Below are 19,790 nucleotides of genomic sequence, written 5' to 3' on the forward strand. Positions count from 1 at the left end.
GTATGAAGATAAAAACAAAAAGCAAATCATATCTCTGTGGCTTCTTGTGTGGCATGTAGGATGTGATGGTGTTCTTTTCGATAAAACAAACCTCTCTTTCTCTCTCTCTCTCTGTTGTCAGAATTGTCTGTTCATCCCAAAATGATGGCAATATATATCTCGTACGAAAGCCACATCAACCCTAGCTGACAGACAAAACGACCCAAAAGAAAAGAAAACACATGCTATCGAGAATTATCATTTAAGTCCTTTAGTTTTCTTTTCCCTTTCATTTTTTTAGCTCAATTCTTCTGTTAAATATATATGCAATTCAAAGTTTGACCAAAAGAATATTAAACTATCAAATAAAAGAAGGTAAGAATAACGAAAAATATTGAGCTGGACATTTTGAGTGTGACTTTTGACAGAATTTTTTTGTTGTGACCTTTTTGACAAGTAAAACTTATTTTCGAACAAAAACGAATTTCTTTCTTTCTAACATGTTACTATTTTTTATATAGTTGGTTATAAAGCAATGACTGTGTTATTATACACTAAGAAAGCAGAACAACTTTGCAAAATAATGTGAGAGCACTTCAAAATGAGCAATTTTTAGTACATAATTACTACTGTGTTTTTCAATGTAATACACCCCATATATCTATGTAGATTATTTTATTTTAATTTTGATAATCCAAATAGCTAGAATCATTCATAAGCTTCATATCAGTATGAATATAAAGGCTACGCTGGAACTATTATTTTACATAATTAACTTAATAACATGTACTTTTTGTATAAAACCACACACAATTCTATTATTTAAAAATCAAACCTTTTCTTCTTTTCAAAATTTAATAATATATGATGTCAGACAAATTTTCTATATAAGTGTAACATTATATTTGGACCTTTACAATATATACATATATATAAGGTCTACTATCATGATAAGTATAATAGTGAAGTGTTCCACAGACTAAAAATCCAATCTTCCAACGTTTCCTTTTGGAAAGCAAGTTGTTCTGATCTTTGACCGACGGAAAAAAAAAGAAACGTGTACGCAGTTTGGTTATTTGTCAATGGCACGGCTGAGACACATTACTCCAATCCAGATATCCAAATAACAATAAAAAAGAAGGAAAAACAACAACAACAACAACGGGCATGTGCATGTAATAATCATATTCTTTTTGTTTTTTCGACTTTTATATTAGTATACTATCATATTGTACTTTTACATATTTTATAGGAGAAGTCGAGAGGGCTGAGAGCCACTCTCACAAAATTTGACCTTCTTTGCCCTTAATGAAAATTACCCCTAAAAATATTTCGGACAAGCTTTTTCTCTCTATTTAAGTTGTTAAAACGCACACATTCATCCTCAGACTTAAGATTACTAATTTGCCATTAATGAGATTCCAATCTGGACGTTTTTACCCTTCAAATTAATTTAGAAAATTATAAAAAGTTTAAATAATTAAATATCTAATCTATATAATCGTCAAAACGTGATTTAATAAATTTTAAAACGCTAAAACCTAAAATAATGGGCTTTCAAAAAAACCCAACCAAAATATACCCACCTATTTGAAACCCTAAAATTATAGGTTGTAAACATATATATATATATATAGGTATAACCCTAATCATTCTCCATAATCCGAAATCTTTAAAATAGAGAAAACCCTAATTTCTCTCATGTTCTTCAAATTATATATGTATTATAGTTTTGATGATCCCTTATATAGTTCTTTGTATTCGTGTTCGTGTTTTAATGATTCATGTCCTCTTTCTGTAGTATTTGTTTGGAACGCAGGTTCGAGCATTACCAAAACTTTGAGTATGGTTTCATTAATACTTCTTATATTATATTGTATAGGTTTCTTGATTTATTAAATGTTTTGTAAAAACGATTATACTAATTCTCATGTTTCAGGTGAGTTGGTACATGGTCGTGATCTTAAATCTATGTTCTCGGACAATTGTTGGAGGGGAAGATTTCTATGATTTCGTCGATTTCAAACTCATCCATGATGGTACCCAATGTGAAGATTACTTAATCGGTAAGGGAATAATTCAGTTTTTTAAAAAGAAATTTCAAATACTATTTGAGATTCATTATATTTGAACTAAATTAAATTTTATACAGACATTATTGGTGAGGTTGTACATGTTGGTGAATTCAAATGTAATTTCAGAGAATTACAACAAAAAGAGGAAATCAAAGGGGTGGAAAATAATGGAAAACATGAGGATGTCACACAAAGTGATAATATCCGTATGTTATTTAAGTACTGTACTCGATATGGTTCAGATCAAAAGAAAAACATTACTTTTCATGATCAATATGAAACAGATTGCACGATCTTTGAAGACTCTGATGATGACATTGATGTTGGAGATCAAGACGATGATGATTACAAAGAAGATGAAGAAGAGGATGATACTGAGGAAGAAACTGATGATGATAGCGAATACCAATCAGATAACAGTGGTAACAATGATCAAGATGAGGAAGATTATGTCCAAGATTTTGAAGAAGATGAAAAAGATGATGAGCTGGAAAGTACTGAAGATAATCTTAAAATTAAAGAAAAAGGAGAGGATATCTCAATTAACCACAAAATCTCATTTGATCTTCGTGATTTCAGGTAAATTTTAAAACTCATATATATTTATATATTATACATAATCATACTTTAAATCCATTATTTTAAATCACACAAATTTTAATTCTTTAATTTTAGTGGAACCCTGCTAAGGTGTGAATTATTCGAAAAAACGGCTGCGGAATTCTACGATGCTTTTAAAACATTCCAGGGTGAACGTTTAATTTGTGTTATTCGTTGGGGTGTTATTGAATATTTCCAAGGTATACAATTAATTTAGTAATAGTTATTGCATATTTATGATGATCGTGTATTTAAAGGAATAAATGTTGTTATAACTTTGTAGGAAAAAGAAGTATATCTTCTACAGTTTGTACGCGAATGACACTCAATCCTCGCAATTCTGAGGTTGCGAAAATGATGGAATTGTAAGAATAACATCTTTGTTCATCCTATAAAATAGATGAAAACGAAATTCGTTCATAAACTTTTTCACGTTCTACTTAATTGAATTATAGGAGATCGAGGAAGAGGACTCGCGGATAGAAGAATGGCTTCCATGAATTTTTTATGGCGTTCTAGGGATTTTATGGGATTTTAATTATTTTATATTTAGTTAGTAGTTGGATTTTTAAAAATTCTTGCTTTGATATAAAATGAAGATGATGAAGATGATGATGATGAATAATTTCGTCATACGATCATCAATCTATAGTTTGTTGAAACTTTGGGCATGAATAATTATTTAATTTATTTAAAAATGTTTCTGAATTTTTGTTTAATTTTTATTAAGTATTTTCTTAAATAACAATTATCTTCACAAGTAGTCTCACGTGAATTTAATTAATTTAAAATCTAATAAAATTTGTCAGAGAGGATCAAATGTTTTTCTTGGTTAAATTATATGGGCCTGGCCTTAATAGATGCCGATTAGAAAACCTTCGCGACTATTAGAACTAATATTTAAGCATTCTAAGTCTTTATATTAATATTATTATCGTGACTTTTTGTTTACCCCTGTCAAGAAAGAAAGATAAAAATAAAAGCTTATTATCATCCATAAACTTGTGGTAAGATCCGAAACGATATTCATTAAATTTTTCGTACCAGCAGTTCTTTGTTTGAAAGTTTAAAGATCTTTATATTTTTTTTTTCAAAATCATAGATGGAAGGTGAAATTTCTAGGAAACGGAAAGAGCCTATTTCAGATTTCGGCTGGGAAGATGGAGCAATCGACATAGTTAAACAAGCCTTCCGCAAATCGAGAGACGTGGTTCTAAAGGAAACGACGAAACATTACACTGCGATTATTGATATGTTGAAAGAGTACATCATCAAAAAAGAAGAATTTGTCGGCTTAAGCTGTCAGCTTGAAACAATCTGTCGGCTTAAACTGTCAGCTTGAAATGTATTATAATTTCGATTAAATAATTTTATTATATTATCAAAATTAACCGATGCATGTATGGATGCAAGTACAAAAACAAAAAAAAAATGTTATTTTCAAAGTCTTCGCATTGATTAAATCAATTTCGAACTGACAATACGAAACTGTCATAAATTTTTTACGTAACTTCCAATTACTCTTCATATTCCTCTTTTGAAGATATATCCAAGATAAATTATTCTAACCTCTCACCTTTCATCCTCTTTCTTCTTTCTAAAAATTAACCAAGTTCCAAACAAAAAGATGGTTGCATACATAGAGGATTTGAATCCATCAACAGATAGGTTAAGTGTTGCTGTAAAAGTTCTGAGGCTGTGGATACCCGAAATCGTTATAATGCAGCCTAACTACATTTGTTTGATCTTGGTTGATGAAAAGGTAACAATCAATTTATATCCATCATCACCTTAATTTTAAATCTGAAATTATTTTTTTCTTAAATTTTAGGGAAAATGAATTCAAGCTAAACTCAGAAGTCAGCTTTACTTTGCTGAGTACACAGACGTGTTGCAAGAAGGACGATGGTTTCTTATTTACAAGTTCCGGGTTATTGAAAATCAGAATATTTACAGGAATTGTAACAATTCTAACGAAATATTGATCACTGTCCAAACTCGCATTACTTCAATACCTCCTAGATGTTCAGACAATTTTTTCCATCTAATAGATGCACTCACAGTTGAAAATGCTGTAGAAGATGAGAGAAATTGTTGTGTTGGTAACTAAATTTAAATATACTGTTTAACTTACAGTTTAAATAAATCATTATTTCCTTAGATTCTTAGTTTTTTGATTTATTTCTTCTTTTCGATCAATTTCAGATTTTTGTGGAATGGTGGTAAGAGTAAGGCAAGATCGTCAGATTGTTTTTTTAGAAAATGAAGTTGGATTCAATGGTCTGAAAGTTGTTCTCCCCTTTACTGTAATTGACATCAAGTAAGTAAATAGTTTTTAAAATTTTAAAAGAAGTACTACCTCATTTTGGTTTATTTATGCCAATGAAAATAATACATAATTATTAAGACTGAAGTTGTCAATTTTTGATTTTTAACTGCAAAGTAACGAACAGATTGAATGTATTGCCGTGGGTGATATAGGTTCGGAATTTCGTGAAAAATGGGAAGAACATGTTTCAAGTCCTTCTTATGCAAGTGAACCAGTATTATGTCTGCTTACATTTTGGAGAATCTCTGTCTTTGAAGGTATTAAGAAATATATAAGCATTTGTTTTAGATAAGCCAATATATCAAATTTAAGATTTGGAACTTACTTTTTTTTAATAAAAGGTCGGCGTTGTCTAATGTCTCAAATAAGATGTTCTAAATTTCTTCTTGGAAATGAAGCAAGAGCGTTCACTACAGATCCGGCACTGTAAGTTCATAATTTCCATATACTATGACAGAATATTAATTTGGAGTCATTACTATAAGATGTTTTAGCTCTTATGTTCCTTTATTTTCTGCAGACTTTGTTTTCATGATACATCAGACGATGAAGATTACAACGGCTCGGAAGAAGATGAGAGTGATTCTAATGATTCTATGTAATGTTAAAATTTGTTATTATTCGAGAAACTTCAGCTGTTTGTTGTTTTAATCTTGAACCTATATTTTCGTGTTTTATGCCAAAAACTCTTTTCGGAAATTAAATTTATGTTCAAATATATATTTTAAACAATTTATGCATAATATCAAATTTTAAAGATACTTTTGACAGAGTATCTTTCATGAATGACAGATGCATGCTATTTAAAAATAAAATTAAAAAAAATTGACTAAAATTCTAATACCAAAAACATAACATTTTAAAAATAGTAAGTTCGATACCCATAGTTTATATTTTTTGTTTTCCTTACCAAAATCATTACATCAAGATAAAATTTCCCAAGATGGTATACGAATATTGACGAAAGATATCAGTTAATATATGCGGTAAATAAATATTATGTAATATAATTATTTAATTATAATTACATAATAGTCGTAGTTTCTTATTATATTAACAATGTCTTAGCATGTTAGCTACTATAAAAAATTAAAGATCTTAAATGTATTCATTTTCAAAATAAATCAAAAAAGTAGATTTAACATTGCATTTTGGTCATTATCCTCATCATTATTTTTTGTTGCATGTAACATATCACAAATCATAAGATTTCAATGAAATTAAAATATATAAATTCATATTGAAAAAATTCATCCGATTATGTTATATGAAATTAATTAATTGTTAACTGTATCATAATGTGTATTTATAAACTACAATGATGACTGTTAGAAAAATGACGAAATTGATAAGATAAATTAGGTACATAATTTTTTTTTGCAGTTGAATATTTTTGTTGTATCATAAAATGTATTTTGGAATTATTAAAACGCTTAGACCATTGTAAATACTACTAATCTGTAATTATAATCATAATTATACCTATTAAAATTTAAAATATTAAAAAAAGAAAAAAAAAAGACACTCAAACGATTAAGACGCAACGCTACGTTTAATCGTGACTGTTTACATTCTTACAAATCCGAATTCCCATTTCGTCTTCGAAAACAGTGAAGGAAGAGTAAGAAACCCTAATTTGGTAAGATCATGAGAATCGATTACATTTCTGATCTTCATCGAGGAAGAACAAATTGGTGTATTCACGCTAAAGTCCTGAATTCTTGGCATGTCACCGAGTTCTTCACAAAACGTGTTCTTCTTCTCGTGGATACGAAGGTTAGAGCAGTTAATCGAAAATCGATTTACATAAATTTTAATTTAGTAGTGTTTATATACTAGATTACTTACACAATTTTTAACAAACTTTGAAGGGTGACACGATTGAGGTTGCCTTTGTCCCAACTATACCTAAAAAGCTCCGGAAGTATATTTACGAGGGCGAAAGGTATCAAATTCGGAATTTCCAAATCATCAATCCAACCCTCAGGGAGAGAAATACTCATCATCCTTTTCAGATCAAGTTTACCGATGAGTCTACCATGTTCCTGCTCGAATCAATCAACTCCAAAAATTACTTCCGATTCGAAGATTTGGATGATATATATCGTGGAAGGATCAATCATCACATATCTTTCGGTACGTTTTTCTAAATTTAATTGTAATCAAATTATTTTATCATAGTATAACATATTGGAATGTATTGTTTTTAGATTTGTGTTGAGTTATCTAGAAACTCTAAAAGAATTTTGGAACTTTGTGTATTGGTACCTCAATAGAAAAGTACAAATTGAACTTTTACCAAAATAGTTTCATGTGAATGTCAAAAAGCTTTGGATACAAACATTGTAAAAAATATTTTTGACTTTTTCCAAAAATAGATGTTTGCGGATGTATAGTAGCTGTTGATGACAGAAGAAATCATGGAAATGGTGTCTATGAAGTTGTATTGACACTATTAAATGGCAGGTAAGTCACATTTATTGCATCTTTACTCATATTAAGATTTATAAGTCTGACTTTATTTTGGAGAGTGTAACAAGTATATTCATTTGTAGGAATGAAACTGTAAAGTGTCGTGCAATGGATTACTATGCTAACCTTTTCATGTCTTCATGGGTGTCAACTGGATGCCATCTCACATATCAAACTGAACCGGTGTTTTGTGTACTGCGTTTCTGGAGGGTTGGAGAGTACGAAGGTATGTACTATTAATAGAACTTGCTAGATTGAATAAATTCTTAAGAGTAGGTTGTATACTCATCTAATAATCTTTTAAACACTTAAAACATCCCTAGGTGAACCGTGTATTGTAAACACATTGGCCTCCTCCAAAATCTATTTAAAACCGGAGTTTGTAGGACTTGAGAATCACAAGGCTATGTAAGTTTGTAATGTTCAAAAATATCAAGTGGTGTATCATGTTAGGGTCTAACTTATGGATGTGTTTTCTATTTTTTTAGCTCGGAATTTGCTGGACGTTATTACATTAAGCACATAATGCAGCATGAAGGGTAATCTGGAGAAGTTTAAGCTGAAGGCATATTTGTTAACAATCTTTTTGTATATGCTAACTTTATAATTATTTTGAAGGTTTGTATGATCAAGTACTATAAACCCTTTTAAGGGTTGCTTTCCAAATTTTCTTGATGGTTTAAACGAAATATTAAATTATTCTGACCCAACTTCTACATTATTTAAATTAACCACATAATATGGATCACGCTCAATGGATTTTTCTCATTTTCCAAATGGGCTTAAAATTTTTTTAAACAAGATAGTATATATTGAAAGTCCATTTAGAAATGTCAGATTAAAAGTTTAAAATATAAAATTAATTATAATTTGAACATAATTAAAAAGAACACAAAACTAATTTGGAAATAGTTTTTTTTTGACATTTTTATTTTATTTAACTCTTGCCCACACAGGTGTGCGGGTAACTCTCCTAGTATCTCATAAGAGACAAGTATGTAACCCTAACTACACCATCTTTATATTTGAACTCTTAACTTTCGTTATGTTAATCAATGGCTTAATTAAATTTAAACCGTCTTAATTAGAATTGTTGTACTACAACCCCATATCATCATCTCACGCAGCCACCAAATTCTTTTAACTGTCAATTAATGACGAACTCGATACTATTTCAGTATTCAGTCCAGATTTATTAAACCGTTCTAATTTGTACTCTATAGTGTCAAGAGTACTTGTCGTTTTCCTTTTTCTTTTGATTAAATACTAACTTCCCGTTTAGCCATAATAAGTTAAAGTGCAAAGGACAATTGTACACCATTATCATTTAACTTGATTTGAAATTACAAAATATTAATTGCTATACAATTACCAGGCTCGCTGGAGTCACAAATTAGAATTACTAGAGACAAAACAATGGTTCTCTCATTAATTTATGTGTCTATGTCTATGTGTATCTACTAGACTATTACCTTTATAATGATTTGATTGACTTTGTTGAAATTTTTTGTTAATATGTTTTCTTGAACGCTTATACAAATTTTCTAAACGTACTATAAATTAAATAAATATAAGATATTATATTATTAAGAAAACTAAGACTATCCTTATTAGTGTGTTTCTTAGTTGTTTTTTAAGATAATTTTTAATAATAAAAAGGGAAGAAGAAACTTTGTTAAGAAAAAAGGAAAAATTTGTTGATTATTGGTAGCACCAAGTTAAGGTGTTTCTTAGTAATAAATATAGTAAAATAATAATTAATAACTTAAAATATTCAAAATTATTTTATATTTCATAGAAACATATTTTAATAATAAAAACATAAAATAATATACAACATTTAAAATTAAAACACAAAACATTAAAAAATAAAAACATAACACACAACATGAAGAGAGAACACACGAAAATGAAAGAGAAATGCCAAAAAAAATTTACCCCATTAATCTCATTTCACCATTTATATCGCGCCATCTGTCCACTAAGAAACGTTTTTTTTGGTTCTAAAATTAGAAATATTTCTTACAATCCTTAACTTTTTTTTATTAATAATTAATATCTATACCTAAGAAATTTCCTAAGAAACATCTAAGGACTACCAATGAGGATAGTCTAAGACATATAACATCCGCTTAATTAATAGGTTGGGAAGAAAGACTAATGTGTTATCTTTTACAGGAAATAAAATTAGTAGTCCTAAATTATGCGTACTATATTTTCATTACTACTATAAATATAAGCAAATCTGTAAAATGATAAAGTCTTAAATTTTATCATCTATATTTTTTTGCATAGCGTATATGTATTATGTACTATACGCCTAAGCCAAGAAATAATACGTTTTACAATTCCTAATCAGGCATAGATGGGCCCAAATTTTGGCCCGTTAATGAATACGTTGTACTTGTTCCAGCCTTCCAGGAATGGAAATTTATAATTTAGTTTAATTTTTTTTTAACAGTACATGATAACCAAGAACGAACATATATACCATGAAGTTTTTTTGACATTAACGTTTGAAGAATTAAAAGAATGGGAATTACAATACAAATGAATGAGAAAAGAAAAAATCTAAAGAACAAACTTCATATCTATTTTTGGGAGAAATGTCTTCCCAAAAATATATTCAAGATCATTCTCTAACGGAGTCAGATTCAAATCCAAACTCAAAACCCTCTTGCTACTACTGCATCGTTTCAAAACAGGCATGGTAGGAACCACGGGACATATGAACGATGGCTGGACTTTCATGCTTGACCTATGCCGTCTCATGTGACCACCTAAAGCCTGTCCGGTCCCAAAACTTTGACCGCATATCGAACACTCGTGCAAATGATTATTTCCTCTATAATTGTTGCTAAGATGTTTCACATCTTTCTGCTCAACGGTAGTGAGCTTTGGCTTCTTATGGCTTGCCCGGTGACCACCAAGGGCTTGAAACGAAGAAAATCTCCTATTACACGTTTTGCATTCGAATCGGTTGCTCATATGGCTATCTGTATGTTGGTTCTGGTTCAAACCGATCTGTTTAACCATGGAAGTTTGTGCTAATATCATCAGACATTTTGCAATGTCTAGATTCTTGATGGATTCTTCGAAATCAGATCTTTCTCTCTTCATACTTATTTTTTTTCTTGGTTTGGTAAGATTTTGAGAACTAAGAAAGCAAAGTAAATTACGATTTGAGAGGTGTTACAAAAAAAAACAAACAAAAGAAGTAGACGTTTGAGATTTTGCTTGTGAAAAAAGAAACCTGAACTGAGAGAATTTTGTAATGAAGGTTGAGAACTCAGAAGTAATGTATTTATAATATAACGTCAATACCTAAAACTAAAAGTAGGACTTTCTAGTAGTTTGACCACAAGAAGTCGTCTAAACTAATATTCTAACAACAAACAAGTAAGTAGTGCGGCTTTTGTTTGACGTTTTCAGTTATCACCCTTCGACCGCCGGCACAATGAATACCACGAGGGTTGAATAACAAGGGTAATATCGTCTTTTCGAGTAATGCATCATCACATTGTTCTCACTTCTTAGAAACTTCTGAGGTGTGAATATGACAAAAAGTAGTAGAGTCAACAAATGTACACAACACAGAATAAATCTAGCAACTTGGTTTCTCATGGACTTGCTTGCCACACAGTCATTACTTAAATGATTAATATCAAACACCTAACCCATCCATATATATTTAGTTTAAACTGTATCCTAATCATATTTTCTTAAATCAATGATTGGAAAAATAAGTGATATAAAATTTGTTTTTTTGGTAAACTGTTTTTTCATATTTTAATGTATAGTCAAGAAAACACTACTAAACCTTCAAACTTGTGCAAAGCAAAAATATTACAAAACTAATCTTCAGATCCAAGTTCTAATACAAATCATCGCCATGTTCGTTGAGAAAAATTCAATTTGGTCAAACAAATGCACTAGAGACCAACCTAAATCCTTTTTTAATACAATGTATATAAAATATTCTCCACCTAGATGGTTAAGAGCTCAAAGGCAGTCAGATTGAATTGAGATCGTCATCAGTGACGGATTCTTGATGACAGCAATTGTATTTTAAAAAGTGATAAATTAGAAATATGTGCTTATTTTCTTGACTTTATTATGTTTTTTCTTGTAGAAGCAATGCGAAGTCTTGGTTTCTTTTTGTTCTCTCTTTACTTTTCATTTTCATATTTGGTTGACTCAAATGAGAAAATTAGCCAAATCAACCATAACCGGTGACGTCATTCCAAAATCTGAGATTTCAGCAATTAATATGCATACCGGGTTTTATGTAAAAGATAAGTTTGCGTACTTTACACACTCTCGTTCTTCTAAACTCATCTAGTTAATGAACTTAACTGCCAGAGCTCGAAGCTTAATCTTTTTTTCACTCATATGTTTACTTCCAAGAATGGAGTTCTGTTGTTAGCTTCGTCCTGTCCCTGTTTTGTTGATCTTTTCTCCAAACTTGTGTGATCTTCGCTGAGAGTAATCTGCGAAAACAAAGTCCTCATCTCCTCAATTGAAGCCAGGCTTGGCACAGTTATGGACTGTTTCTTTGGTGTTTCGTTCTTGTGCTGATCAACCTGGTCATTGTATCAAAAGCTTTGCTGTTAATATATATACACATATAGAGCTTTTAGTGTTTTCCAAGTTTATGTTGTTATGATTGCTTCAATACCTGATAGTCTTTTATGAGAGACTGTTCTGCTTTGTTTCTGATGTTTGATACGGCTTGTCCATGACTCTCTTGCAATAATGTGACCTGGTTCATGCAAGTCTGAACTATGGCATCCGTTGTTTCTTTGTTTTCACGGTCTTGTATCAACGAGTCTGTAAAGAGTAAAACCAAGGATTAGAAGGTTTTCTTCCAGAGGCCAAAAGCGGTTTTCGAGTAGGGAAGGTTACCATTAACAGCTGCGTGAAGTTCATTAGTCCTAGTAACAAAGTTAACATCCATTGAGGAAAACGTGGATGCTAAATCATCTTGCCCCCTCTCATTTTCTTTTGCCATGTTCCTATACGTAGAGATTTAATTCAGTGTTATGATGTTGAAACAGAGATTAAGCATGGATACAGAAGGAAAAAACTTACTCCATTGTGACATTAAGTTCTTGTTGATACTTCGTGTTAAGGCTCTTTATGCCTGTTTCAGTGGTCTCCCACAACTTTTTAGAATCATTGGCCCTTCCCAAGCTGCAGTAAATACAATGTTTGTGTGAGAAGATAGAATGTAAACTAAGTGAGACGTTTGAACCGAAAGCAGTGGGGAGATGGAATTTGTACCAATCTTCAAGGTAACTATCCATGACTGTGATAGACTCAGCTGAAGCTATTGTGTTTTCTGTGAAGTGGATTTTCTCTTTCTTTAGATAGTCACACAATTCCTCTTTTGCGCCAACCGAGACTTGCTGCATACCAGACATTTGTTCATACAATCTCTTCTCTTCCTGTATGTCGTGTTCCCGGATATTGCTTGATGCATCAGAGATCTAGAAACACGTAGAGCATCAGTCTTTAAGGTTTGATTCAACAAATGAACAAATTAAAGCCTAGTGGAGCTATTAATGGTTAAAGACTCACCATTGTAGTTTTCTTTGAAGTTAACTTTGATAATATCAGACTGATATCATTTAAGGCTTGCTTCTCCTCTCTTTCAGCCTCTTCCTGTTTTTGGTAAAGATGATGAGTTGTCTGTGAGTGTGAAACTCTCAGAACATATCCAATTGAAGTCTTTAAGAGTTTTTAGCTCACCTTAAACTTCATTTCAAAAGCACTAAGCTGTCTTGATTTCTCTGCTTGGCTTGCTCTAAGGGTTTCCACCACGTTGTGGGCTTGGTTGTAGATGTTACTGAAAATGGTTGAAGTCGAACTGGAAATTTCTTGTGCAGATCTCATGCTTCTGATCAAGCCCTGGATAAGTTGAAAACACAGTTAAATTTTCAGAAAAAAATAATTAAACTAACAAGATACCAGCAAATAATTTTTACAGCACCTGCTCGTGTTGTCTTGCGGCAAGTGCTAAGAGCTTCTTCTGATCATTAAGTGTATTGTGTATTTCCTGAGCGACTGCAGAAGCCTCTGTTGCTGATGTAGTGAGAAACTGAGAACAGAAGGGCACTTGAATTATTACCAAAACAAATGCTGAGAAATAGAAATTCACAGCAAGAGGTGATAATATTTCATAGCTAGATCTTGTTCATACTTTCTCAACCGCCTCTATTTGTGATACTATAGAGGAGTTCGTCTTTTCCAAATCAGAGCAGGCCTTCTTTTGTAGCATTTCAGATAGTTCCTTCAAGGCTGCTATTCCTGAAGTATATGTGTCTGCTGTTTTCCCAATTCTTGATTCCAGATCGCGTGTTGCCTGTGTGTGTAAATCAATCACTAGTGTTATCAAATGGTCCTAAGCAAAAAGTGAACTGACATGGTATTATGGTATGGTCTTTTCTTACATCGTTTTTATGTGCAAGAAATGCGTGGGTATGTTCCTCCATAGTTCTTAATTGTTGCTGTTGCTGAGAGACTGATCCAAGAACTGTTCTATGCAGATCCTTAAGGTTTTGATCAAGCTGTGAACCAAATTTCAGAAGCATGCTCTGGTTTTCAGATTCCAGCTGATCCTTTTGGTCTGCAGAAACAAGTAAAATCAGCACTTGACAGATCTTGTTTTCAGCCCTAGACATAGGAAATAAGAAGTACCTAATCTCGTGAACAACGAACTTATATCGTCTGATGCATGTAGCAAGTCAGAACGCAACCCCTTTGCGCGGTCGATCAAAGAAGTCTCTGTCCAAGAAAATTTCAATAAAACTAACACAAGAAAGATGAAGGACTTAAATTTCATTATGAGCTAGAATATACCTGAAGCTTTCATCCTTGAGATGATGACTTCTCTTTCTTTTAACTTTGAGATAACTTGGAGATAATTCTCTTTGAGATCAAGCAACTCTTTGTTACTATTATGCAGGTCTCTCTGGATCATGAATAATTTAAAAGTCAAGAAAACTCTCATTCAAAGCATGCATAATCTAGAGAGTCAATTACTGGAGTTTTTCTCACCTTGCAGTCCTTAAGGTCACTTTCTACGTCCAGTAACTTCTCTTTCTCAGTCTCGTAAAGGTCACAGAACTTGGAAGCTTCCTGCATAAGAGAAGCCATTTAAGTTCCAACAGGAGAAGATTAGTTTAGTTTCTAACAGTTAGAAGAGAAAAGGTAAAGCAAACATACACTTTCGCTGAGATTCAATTCATTCTCCAACTGTTCTATTCTCTCCATTCTTGCCTGCAACAAAAGAATCATTAAGCTGATGATAAAATAAATATAAACTTGAAGTGTCGTCATTTGAACATACCTTCTTTTCAGCTTCTTCTTGTGTATATCTTTCATGTGCAATGTAAACACCATTTTTATCCCTTGCCGCTCTTACATCTGCATCGATTGTACAACAATTATACACTAATCCAGTACCTCACTTGACAATATAGAAAACAGAAACTGGAGACTGTTGACATAATATTATGTGTGAAAACCTTCTTTCATTCTCTCAATTTCCAAGTAGAGGTCTTTAAGCAGCACAGCCTTGGATACTTTCTGGTTTGCCTGCAGAGACACGTTTGGTTAGAAGCATAAAAAAAAAAGGGATAAAGTGATAAATAAAGATGAGATATGGTAGCGTAAATAAAACCTCGGGTTTGTTCTTGATGTTCTTGGCACGATAGGCGTAGTCCAACGTACTTAAGGTTTCTTCTAAGGAATGAGCAGATGGAGAGATTGTAGCAATGATACAAGTTTTCGTCTTTCCTCCAAGAGAGTCCCGTAAAAGCCTCGTCAGCTTACTATCCCTGCAAAGATGAAGATCCATAACCATGTTTCAAGACACACAAACATTATCACAAAAGACTCATAAATAGTTGTCGAACAGGGTAAGTACCTACCTGTAAGGTATATGGGAAGAACGTTCCACAAGGGCATTAATCACACGACCTAGAGTGAGCAAACTCTTGTTAATCTCACCAGCTTCTCTCGCACGACCATCCCGAGATCCTGATCTTAAAATATTCTCAGATCCCGCTAGATCCACAAGGTTAAGCTTGCCACATTTGATCAGCTCTTCTTCTCCCATAGAATCTTCCTTAATGTGAACAGTGATAGTAAAAACTGAATGAGACCGACTGCTTCGTTTATTCAACAAAGTATCAGCAGTGCGCCTTTTAGATGAGCCTCGTTCAAGAAGAGCATATATATCATTAGCACTATACACAACTTCTTCTTCAAGACCCCTTAAAACCACAGAACCTTTCCCATCCTCCATCAAAGAAATGGGCTTCTTCTGCTTATCCTCAGAAGATTTTGACGACTCATCTTGAGCTAACAAGTCAGTAACTTCCTCATTGTAAAGCTCCAAGAATGTTACTTTCATACTGTAATCAGCGTTTTGTGCCTCTAGAGTATCGAAAATATGACGAATAGCTCTTGGAATCACCCCTGCCTCCACAGGTAAATCCCCTCCCTTAACAAAAACAAAAACACGAATCATAAAACAAACAACCAGAAAACAAATTTACAAGAGAGGAACCACCCTATCTCTATACATACCTTTTTCCTCATCCCACCTTCCATAGTGTAAGTCTTTCCAGTTCCTGTTTGCCCATAAGCAAACACAGTACAGCTAAAACCTTCCAAGACTTCATGAACAATAGGTGCAATAGCTTGATCATATATAGACCTTTGTTGTGATTTAGGACCAAAGACCTATAAACATTCAACACCATCAGAGAGACCAAAACGAACCAATCTTCAATACCAAACTATCAAAAGTAGAAATGAAGAATCCGAACCTTGTCGAAATTGAAAAGACGGTCGACTTGTTTATTAGCAACAGTGTGAAGAACATTGACTTCTCTTCTAATCTCGTTACAAGAGATGACTCTAGGAGCATTAGATCTCTGCTCATCTTCACTCAATGGTCTACATCTAAGAATCACCTGGACGTTAACCTCTTTGTTGTTGTTATCTCTGTCGAGACGGGTAGAGAAAGAATCAGGTCGTCTTCTCTCAAGACGAGGAGTTAGAAACGGTGCCGGTGATGGGATCACTCCTCCTACTCCACTTTTCCTTGTAGCCTCTGGCGTAAACGACATCCTTCCTCAACTGAATTGATCTTTCGATTTCCAAAATCAACTTCTGTAAAATTCAAATTGAATGAGATCAAAAGCGATGTTCAATGATCAATTTGATTTGGAATCTCAGAGATTCGAATACTAAATTAAAATTCAACTTACAGAATCCGAAATAGACGTAGGGATCTTCGAGATTGAAATGAGAAATTTGAAAGAAAGAAAGAAAAAAAAGTTAGGGTAAAGTAACCGTTGGGAGTGTGTGTGTGACGACGACCTCGGGGATCGGAGCGTAGTGAGAAAAGAGAAGAAGTGTGGGGGAGGAGGTTCTAAATTCGAATTTCAAAAGTAGCAAATATCAAAAGTCGTTTTAAAGTTTTTTTTTTTTTGGTCTCAGTTTTATTTATACTTTTTGCTTTGGAAAGAATTTGGAAATCAACATTATTGGAGAATGGGAGATTGATAAAAAGGGTTTTTCCATAATTTAATTCTAATATTTGTGGTGTCAAAACAAAAATCAATAACGATTCTAATAGTTGTATTTTTTTTTTTTTTACAATAGTTGTATTATTATAGGGATGCCATTATTATATCTAGATTATAATAAGATAGGATGGAATTTAAGAGAATGCAATAGAATTAAATAGGTACAAAATTCTATTAGATGAGTGCTCATCTGGGCTCCTTTGTAAACTCTTTATATATAATTCAAGAAAATCCTTTAACAAAAAAAAAAAAAAAAAAGAATTAAATAGGTACAAAATCTCCTAAACCTCATATATGATTTGAAGACAAACATAATGTTCATACCAAAAGCAGAAAGAAATTTTGTTTGAACAAATTACTAAAAACATTATTGACAGATAAGAAAAAAATTAAGTTTCATGTGATCTCTCTTAGTTTCCAATCATATTCATGGCACATGTCAAAAATAAGTTTCCCAAGCTGTAGGCCTTTACTATAGAGTTGAACATTTGTTTGTAAATTGAAATGTGCATTATATCTCATTTTTAATCAATATTTTTGTGAAACCAATATGTTCATATTATATTCTATATTTATTACATTTAAGATATTACTATCATTACATTTTTGATGCAAATTCAAATTTATCATATTTGTGAATTTCATAACTTATTGTTTTAAGAGATTAATTTTTCTGATTTTATGTATATTTCAATAGTTAACATTTCTTAAGAGAATGATAAAGTAAATACATCAGCAACAATAGATTAAGAGTGGACTGAGTAATAGCGGTTAGTTTAGATAACAAAAAAAATAAAGATTTGGACATGTTGTTAATTGTGATTCAGAAAAGCGGTTAGCTTCTATAAAGATATTAAATCTTTTTTTTTTTTTTTTTTGTCAACAAAAGATCAGCTCAAACGAGCCAATTGGTAGGAAAATCGTTTACAAACAAAACTTGGTGCGGAGATGTACGCGCTTGGCGTGCCAAGGAATCCGCCCTTACATTAGCATTTCTAGATATTAAAGATAAAGAGAAAGAAGAAAATTCTTCCCTATCGGTCTTGATGTCGTCAAGATACGCCGAGAACGCTGGCCAGTCGGAAGGGGAAGACACCATCTTCACCAAGTCTGAGCAGTCGGTATAGAAAGCCACGTCTCTAAAGTCATGCCCGATCATGCAGCGCATCGCCCAAAGGAACGCTTCAACTTCAGCATGTAATGGAGATAGACTCTGCCGGAAATTCTTTGCTCCCAAGAACGGCAACGCTGTCTGGGCCGAGGTACAACACCATCCAGCACCTGTATACAAATCCCCTGCTTTCCAAGATCCATCAGTGAAGTAGCGGTATCCCGAAAAAACCAAAGGGAGGGAAGCAGTAGCCACCCTAACTGGTATCCCCGAAACTACTGGAATAGTTGTCAGTGGAGCATCCTCTTCCTGAGCCTGCTGCCACGCTGCAGCTTCTCCCTCTGCTACCTTTACAATATCCTCCGGCCGATCGACAATATTGTCAAAAACACGTGCATTCCTTGCTTTCCAAATAAACCACATAAGCCATGGGAAAGCCGCAACATGAGCCCCAGGGTTCTGTTTCCCTAAAAAATGATCTACATTCGCATAAACAGATTCTGTCGGGAAGGAAATTGGTCCCACCGGTACATGTGCTAGGGCCCAAACCTAGCGGGCCGGAGGACACACAAAGATGGCATGATTAATAGTCTCCATGTCCGCACCACATCGTACACACCGTAAATCACAAGCAATACCTCGTCGTCCCAAATTTGCCGAAACCGAAATACAACCAGATAAAACCTGCCACATAAAATGTTGAATCTTGGGTGGGCAACGGGCCCTCCACACTAGCGAGTAGAGGGGTAATGTCCGGGCCTGAACCAGTGGCTGCAAAAGTCCGAACCACATCATGACGTGCAGTGTGATAGCCTGATTTGACTGTGTACTTTCCTGTTTTTGTGAAATGCCAACCGAAAGGATCATCATTTTGGTTACCACCCAATGGTATAGCCCTTATCAATGCAACATCAAGTGGATCAAAATGCTCATTAAGCATATCCATACGCCAAGTATTAGTTTGTCGATCAATTAAATGATTCATTTGAAGATAATGATCCTTTAACGGACCCTTACTGACAGCTGGTCTAGGGAATTGAGCTGGTACCCAAGGATCAGACCATATAGAAATAGTGTCCCCAGAGCCAACCCGTTTAATAAGCCCTTTATTTACCAGAGAGCGAGCAGAACATATACTCCTCCATCCATAGGAGGGAGAGTATGACCTTATCGGATCCAAAGGATTCGTATTCCGATAATACCTACTTTTAAAAACCCTGGCAAACAGCGATTCTGGAGCGTCTATGAGACGCCATAACTGCTTAGCCAGTAATGCCGAATTAAAGTCATCCACATTCCTGAAACCCAGACCACCCAACTGTTTGCTTACACATAATTTCTCCCAGGCAAGCCAATGCATTCCCCCTGACTGACCATTAGTACTCCACTAAAAGTTTGCCACCGCACTGGTAAGCTTGGATGTAATTGTTTTTGGTAAACGAAAACACGACATCACAAACGTTGGAACCGCAGTAGCAACAGATTTTATCATCACTTCCCTTCCCCCTTTGGAGAGCAAATTTGCCGTCCAACCATTTGTCCGACTCTGAATCCGTTCCCAAACAAAAGAGAAAACCTTTGTCTTTGCCCCACCCAAACTTTCGGGTAACCCTAGGTATGAC

At 33.4% G+C, this 19,790-nt stretch overlaps 2 protein-coding genes and 1 long non-coding RNA gene across 3 annotated transcripts; 1 reads left to right on the forward strand and 2 right to left on the reverse strand.

Moving 5' to 3' along the window:
- Positions 1-4,236: 4,236 nt before the first annotated feature.
- LOC147943302 (uncharacterized) lies at positions 4,237-4,998 on the forward strand. The gene is made up of 3 exons (XR_015557331.1): positions 4,237-4,416; positions 4,486-4,756; positions 4,860-4,998. It is a non-coding gene; the product is annotated as an uncharacterized LOC147943302 (long non-coding RNA).
- A 4,945-nt stretch (positions 4,999-9,943) lies between these two features.
- Positions 9,944-10,720, reverse strand: LOC104785768 (zinc finger protein ZAT11). Its single transcript, XM_010511036.3, has one exon. It carries the CDS (start codon positions 10,573-10,575, stop codon positions 10,027-10,029), a length of 549 nt encoding a protein of 182 aa, XP_010509338.1. The 5' UTR covers positions 10,576-10,720; the 3' UTR covers positions 9,944-10,026.
- A 945-nt stretch (positions 10,721-11,665) lies between these two features.
- Positions 11,666-17,111, reverse strand: LOC104785769 (kinesin-like protein KIN-5B). The gene is made up of 21 exons (XM_010511037.3): positions 16,737-17,111; positions 16,293-16,638; positions 16,051-16,206; positions 15,390-15,964; positions 15,140-15,296; positions 14,985-15,054; positions 14,807-14,883; positions 14,683-14,736; positions 14,515-14,595; positions 14,317-14,428; positions 14,155-14,241; positions 13,908-14,083; positions 13,658-13,819; positions 13,448-13,555; positions 13,207-13,365; positions 13,036-13,119; positions 12,739-12,944; positions 12,547-12,648; positions 12,361-12,470; positions 12,134-12,285; positions 11,666-12,038 (listed from the first exon to the last, which is right to left on the reverse strand). Exons 2-21 carry the CDS (start codon positions 16,593-16,595, stop codon positions 11,844-11,846), a joined length of 3,126 nt encoding a protein of 1,041 aa, XP_010509339.1. The 5' UTR covers positions 16,596-16,638; positions 16,737-17,111; the 3' UTR covers positions 11,666-11,843.
- Positions 17,112-19,790: the final 2,679 nt, after the last annotated feature.

The sequence above is a fragment of the Camelina sativa genome, chromosome 5 (assembly GCF_030686135.1).
Source record: "Camelina sativa cultivar CO46 ecotype springtype chromosome 5, ASM3068613v1".
Classification (NCBI taxonomy): Eukaryota; Viridiplantae; Streptophyta; class Magnoliopsida; order Brassicales; family Brassicaceae; genus Camelina; species Camelina sativa.